This window comes from Grammomys surdaster, unplaced genomic scaffold, assembly GCF_004785775.1.
Source record: "Grammomys surdaster isolate TR1022 unplaced genomic scaffold, NIH_TR_1.0 125977, whole genome shotgun sequence".
Classification (NCBI taxonomy): Eukaryota; Metazoa; Chordata; class Mammalia; order Rodentia; family Muridae; genus Grammomys; species Grammomys surdaster.
Window position 1 is genome coordinate 1 of NW_021620793.1, and position 6,660 is coordinate 6,660.

Below are 6,660 nucleotides of genomic sequence, written 5' to 3' on the forward strand. Positions count from 1 at the left end.
TTGAATCAGACAATGTGCCTATGTAGCCCTGGCTGTCTTGAATCCTGCCTCCCAAGTGCTGGCATTAAAGATGTGAGCCACTACCAATTGGTCTCTTCCTTTCTTGTTTTTCGAGACAGGGTTTCTCTGTGTATCCCTGGCTGTCCTGGAACTCACTCTGTAGACCAGGCTGGCCTCGAACTCAGAAATCCACCTGCCTCTGCCTTCCAAGTGCTGGGATTAAAGGCCTGCGCCACCACTGACTGGTTCCAATTGGCCTTTTCAAGACAGGATGCCATATATTCTAGGCTGGTCTTGACCTCACTATGTATCAGGTCTCCTTGTCTCTAACTTCCAATACTAAGCCCTTTTTCAGCCTCATATTTGATTGATATCAAATTTTTTTTTTTTGAGAGAGGCTCTATGTAGCCATGGTTGGCCTCCTATTGAGAGAAAGGCTGCTTCAGCTTCTCCAGTAGTGGCACTAAAGGGGTATATTGTTATGTCGGGCTTGGCCTTAAACTTTCAATCCTACCTCAGCTTCCTGAGGTGCTGGCTTTCCAGGCATGATCATATTGGCTTCTCCTTTTTTTTTTTTTGGGGGGGGGGCATCATCATGAAGACCTAAGGCCCATCTTATTCAGTCTTAATGTTAACCACACACACCCTCCTCTAGGGTAGAGGTCAGGAACTCTGAGGATTTTCTGACCCAAAGGCCCAACAACTTTCATCACAGTTTCTGTGTGCTGTCAGGGAGAACCTGCTGGCCTCAATCATGGTTTCTGATAAAGGCGAACACTTTACCAATGTCTTGTATAGTTCTAGCCTTCTGTGGTGTACAGCTCCTAGCCAGCCAGGTGTGGTAGCACTTGAGGGGCAGAGGCCAGAGAACTGCTTCAAGTTCAAGACTAGCCTGTGCTTCAGCGAGAGCCTGACTCAAAAACCGCTTGTTCCCAATTCTGACAGTGGCCTCCCCATGCCTCAGTGGCAAGCCCGTGTTCCTGGCATGTCAGTCTTAGCCCTGGCTTGCATGTCTCTGTGTGCATGTTTATGTATTAAGTGACAAAGCTGTCAGAGAATTAACTTTCCTCAGCAAACCCACTGCAAGCAAAGGACTAGAGAGGAATCTGACTCCGGGAAGTGTTCTCAGCTATCTACAGTGCTAGCCTACCCAGCCCTAGCTCCAACCAGGGTGGGGCAAAGCTGTAGGCCTTTTTTAACTAAAGAGTCTCCTCTTTAGTAACACCCTGCAGACACACTTTTATTCTTTATAGAAATGTCATTCCCTAGCACCCTTGTCTTTATCCATAGCAAAATAAATAGCTGCTCCCTCCAGAGGGATGACAGCAGTCCTGGGGGGTCCAGTGGAGATGAAGAACTTGCTGGAAGGCCTCAGTCCTGGCTCTTAGAGTCAGCTGTCATCCTCATCCTCCTCCTCAGATTCTCCCTCAGACTCAGGTGCACTCTCGGGCAGATCATCGTCCATCTGCTGGAATCTTCCCGACTGGGCATCCCACATGTATTTGATGGTCACTTTGAATTCAGCCATCTCATACCCTAAGAGCTTCTGTAAGAGGTGGAGGAAGGGGAGTGAGGGGGAGCAGCCATCTTCAGCACAGGGCCGTGTCCAGCAGCTCAATGGCAGCAGCCCCTCTCCCAGGTGGCAGGTCCAGACTCACCAGGACACGGGCCTGCTCTGGGGTCAGCACGTCACCCTCCTTGCATACTTCATAGTCAGACAGCAGGGTCACCACACCTGTGAGAGGGCAGCACCATGTCAACTCCAGCCCTCGGAAGCATGCAGCCACAGACCATCTTCCCCGCAGCTCAGCACTCAGAGGGTCAGTGACTGCCTCCTCCCCACAGCAGATGAGTGCTCAGCTCTGTCTTCACAGGACAAACCGGGGAAGTAGCTGATCTAGGGGAGTCTGGGGCAGGTGCCCTGAGCTGCTCTTTGCTCTGTACAGGTGCTTTGTCTGCATGTATTTGCCTGCATGGTGCCTGTGGGGGCCTGATGTGGGTCCCGGGGATCAAACCCATGTCCTCTGGAAGAGCAGCCAGGACTCTTAACTTTTCCAGCCTCCTACCTTTCTTGAGGGCAGTGGGCAGACCTAGCTGCCTCAGCTGTGGCTCCATGGAGTGAGGGAACTGCTTCAGGGGCCCTGGGTCCAGGCTCACAGTAAAAGTTGCTTTGTTCCCCGCTCGAGCAAAATCCATTTCTGTATACTTTGTGAACCACCTAAGTCAGAGAAGGGTGAGAGTAAAATTCCTGGAAACATCACCATGCAGCTGAAGTCCAGCCTCCTTTGAGTGGCACGATCTAGGGCTTCCTGTCCCTAGCCATATTGGCTGCGGATTGACAGGCAGAGGGGAGACCATACCAGAGAGAATCACAGAACCCTGGTTACAGAAGCAGCCTCAGTAAGAGGCTGGCATCCCGTAGCTCTCCCTGACCCCCAGCCTCTCCCCTCCTTCACAGACACTTACTCATTCACCTCCTCCTTCGTGCGGTTGGTAAAAAGGAGCCCAACTTCACCTCTCAACTTCTTGCTGACCTGAAAAACACAAGTGAACGCCACTGCTTCCTCACTCGCGGCAACTAACCTATAGGAGACAGCTGGTGTCATCTAAAACGTTTCTAGTTGGCAGAAATCCTAGTAAGTAGGGCATAGCCCCATGGGTCTGGAGATTAAGAACACAGAGTTAGGCCAAGCTTGGCTCTTCTGAACCCACAGGCCAGTCACATAGCTGAAAAGGAGCAGGAGAGGTGGCAGCTGAGCTTCAGCCTCAAGTAGTGAGGGCCAGTGACCTACCTGATGGAGGTTGTCTTTGTATTCGTCAGATGGGCTTCGACCCAAGGCTACCATCATCACCTTGTTTTTGCCAAAGAACATCCTACCACGAAGAAGAGGGTGTGAGTGAATGCCCGGGAGTTCAGGGAGCCCAGAACCAGGCCACAGGAGGTGTGTGTGTGGCCAGAGTCCCTGTTCTCCATGCGACCCACCCATGTGTCCCCAGGATTCCCATCTCCATCTTCTTATCCATAGAACTGGATCTTGCCAACAGCTTGAGACAGCTCACTTCGAGCCTCAAAATTCTCCTGTCCATGTCTGGTTGTAGGCAGAAGCATGCTCAACAGTCTTCACTGGAGCTGGTGCAGCAGTACAGTGACCCCAGAGCCACCTGCACAAGTACTGTAACCCATCAGTTCCTGGAGCCTGCTTTGGGGGTCAGATGTACACAATGACACTCTACTAGAGTGTGCCAGACACCAGGGGCCACTTCCCTGAAACACCCCAAGTGACCCACAAATCCTGTCCCCAGCAGCTCAGGGAAAGCTCAACTCTAACAGAAACCGTGCTCTTCAGCAGACAAGCTGCAGACTGGAAGGGTCAGCCTGCTCCTGTGCTCTGATGAGAGCAGCTCTCGCCTCTTCCCACTGAGAGCTCACCGGCTGTGCTTCCAGGCATTCCGGATGTCCTTCAGCTTGCTGTTCCTCATGTTGGCCACAGAGAAGATGAAGAGGTGCTTGTAGGTGTCCACACATTTCCGAAGCTATGAGACAATTCATGAGGCTCTGGAGTCGAGGGGCAGCACAGGCTGGGCAACTCTGGCCTCACACAAGCGAAGGGGCAAGAGGCCTTTAATCTTCCACTGGTGTGACTGACACTAGGGTCACTTACTCCAGAGGGTGAGCAGGGACCCAAACCTTATGGTCTTTCCATGACCAATGTGGAACAATCATCTTGTTTTCCTCTGTCCACTTAGCTGATCTAGAAACATCTATCCACCCTGGAAAGGACCCCACTAAATCAACAAGGGGAGACACTTCATTCTTACTGCTCTGGCCAGGCTTCTTGCTGAAGCTGCTCTGTGGTAAATAAAGCTCCATTTCCATAGAATGGGGAATTTGTGCATGGGAGATTGGACTTACCTCGCCCAGAGCCAGTAGGTCAGCTGCAGACGGATGGCCACAGTCACCACCTGGTGACCTCCAGCCTTCTAACACTAGGCAGCATTAAAAACTCACTAATAAGCTTTAGTTACCTCTGAGCGCAAAACAGCAATAGCATCACGTGGTCCTGGGTCACAGGGATGCTGAGGGGAGGTGTGGAAACTCTGACACTAACAGTTCTATCCCAACTCTATTAAGCACCCCCCTGGGGGGGGCCGCAGAGAGAAGAAGCACTTACCTCTTCTATCAGGTTCTGCTTCAGTTCCAAGCCTTTCTTGGCAGTTTTGGTTAGGGAAACTAAAACCAAAAAATAGAGATGGTGGTGATTGTTGAATCTGGATGCTCTGGTGACTAATTCTGCTTCCCTCTTTGGAGGCTTGGCTAAACTAAGCCAATGTGATGGAGGCAGCAACAGACACTGTCATTCCTGGTATTCAAGGCTGACAGAGCGTTTGCTTACCTAGTATTCGTGGACCCAAAGATCCCTAAATACTTCTGCTTAGTTCCTTGGGCTGACTGCTGGGTTTACTGTAGTTTGGTAACAGGGCTCACTCCTGCTGACAGAGTGCTGTCAGTGGGAGCCCTAACCTGGGGCTGAGACAGGCCTCTTTCTTGCTGTAGGGATGGTGCACAGGCCCTCAATGGCTAGGTTGGGCTATGGAATGACAGGGACCAATTCTTCCTTTTTTAAAACCCAGGATCTTGCTACAAGGCTGTGTGTGCAGGCTGGCCTTGAACTCAAGATACATTTCCTTGCTTCTGCTTCCCAAGTGGAGGGATTACAGGCATGTGCCACGGCATCCTATTGGGACTGTATCTTTTCAATTCTATTGTATACCTACACTTCAATTTTGTAATTTGGACCCAAGAATACAGCACCGCTGGAGGTGAGGTAGGTGGAGCACACAGCCTCTACTGAGAAGTAACCCAGGCCCTATTTGTCCTACTTCCCAGAGTTGCTGGCATTTGCTTACATCTGACCAGGGCTCCCTCCAGACCCTAATGACTCTGTAAGAACTCACTAAAACATCAGCTACAATGCCCTGGGTGTCCCCAGGAGGTGATATGGCCCTTCATCTACCCTGCCTGTCACCCTCAGTCCTTCTATACAAGGCACAGAGTCAAAAGCCAGAATGACACCGAGCCAGTCATTCCCCGGACTCTGCACCGCGAGGATTCTGGTATGACTTACTATACTCCTGGTGGTTACTGGCCTTGCTGTCCTCATAGTCTCCAGGCTGTCGAGGGATCCTTTCAAAGCAAAGCCACATCAAAGGCCAGATCTTTTCCTCTCAAGCCCACTTTGTTCAGTTTACTCCAGCCACACTGGCTCTTGCTCCACAACCACACCACAGACCCCCTTCGTTTGTGTTCCCTCTACTCGAAACGACTTGTTTGTCATCCAACCACTGAGACTTTTCCTGACAACATTATGCAAAACAGTATCATTTCCACCTTTCCATACTCCACTTTAACTACCTGACACATTATACTGGACAGGGCTATAGGAGACAGACAGACAGACAGACAGACACACACCCCTAACTAAGCCGGCGAGTCTGATGAAGCCAGACCCTTTCTGTTCAACTGTCTTGTCTTCTTTTGTTTTGTTTTTCCCCTAGACAGAGTTTCTCTGTAGAGCCCTGGCTGTCTCACACTGACGACCAGGCTGGCCTCGTACTCAGAAATCCGCCTGTCTCTGCCTCCCAAGTGCTGGGATTAAAGGCGTGTGCCACTACTGCCCAGCTCTGTCTTGACTCCTAACACCCACAAAAGCACCAGCCTGCTAGCTGGATGTAGTGGCTCAGTCTGGAATCCTAGTATTTGAGGCAAGGCAGACAGATGGAGAATTCAAGGCCCCAACATTAAGTAAACAAACAAAACATGCAGTAGTCGAAACTGTAAAATCCCTACATTCTGGAGAGAACGAGATCATCCTGGTCTACACAGCAAATCTGAGCTACATCGCAAGATCCTCTCCCCCACACGGACGCTCGCACAAGACAGGGGATGTAGCTCAGTGCTCAGCGGGCAGTGCTTGCTTAGCTAGAGTATACTGTGTTTCATCCCTACCTCAGCATAAACTAGATTTAGTGATGCATGCCTGTAATTCCAGCAATCGGGAGGTAGAAGCAGCAGGATCAGAAGTTTAAGACTATCCTCGTTGAGGACTTCGAGGACAGCCTGGGATACAAGACTGTCTCAGGAGCTGCCTGTCGGCCCGGACCAGTTTCCAGCTCTCTCGGTGACCTGCCGACGCCAAGTCGTTATCCCGGCAGGCCGAGCTCCTCAGAGAGGCCTCGGCATCTCACCTGCATTCCCCATAGCTCCCATGACGCAGGTCCCCCGAACCTACCTTTCTTGTCTCGCTTGGATTTGGGCATCGCGCTAAAGGCACGTGCGGCGGAAGACCCGGCAGCCGATCAGGACCCGGGTGTCGCAGGGGCTTGTGGGACGGCGCTCGGGGCTGCCCCTCGCGTGCGCCCGACCCGAACTGTGGCGAGCCTTCTCTTCCCCGCCTGCGCTCTGCCCAGTGCCTGGAAGGCCACTTTTCTGCCCAGGTTCCAGATCCCTACAGTCCCTCCGGTCCCTCCAATCCCGGCCGCTTCCGAGTCCTGAGCACTCCACCAAGGTCCTCGCGAAACGGTTCCTCTCTATGGCTCTGCGGTGGGAGGGGCTTGAGGCCCGGTGCATGCTGGGCTGGCGGCGGGCGGTGCTTGGGCTCA

At 52.0% G+C, this 6,660-nt stretch overlaps 1 protein-coding gene across 1 annotated transcript; it reads right to left on the reverse strand.

Annotated features, from left to right (window-relative positions):
- Positions 1-1,214: 1,214 nt before the first annotated feature.
- On the reverse strand, positions 1,215-6,595 carry Mrto4 (MRT4 homolog, ribosome maturation factor). Its single transcript, XM_028753975.1, has 8 exons — positions 6,291-6,595; positions 4,173-4,231; positions 3,431-3,534; positions 2,793-2,874; positions 2,467-2,534; positions 2,067-2,218; positions 1,659-1,735; positions 1,215-1,546 (listed from the first exon to the last, which is right to left on the reverse strand). The coding sequence occupies exons 1-8, from the start codon at positions 6,316-6,318 to the stop codon at positions 1,391-1,393; spliced, it is 726 nt and encodes a 241-aa protein (XP_028609808.1). The 5' UTR covers positions 6,319-6,595; the 3' UTR covers positions 1,215-1,390.
- Positions 6,596-6,660: the final 65 nt, after the last annotated feature.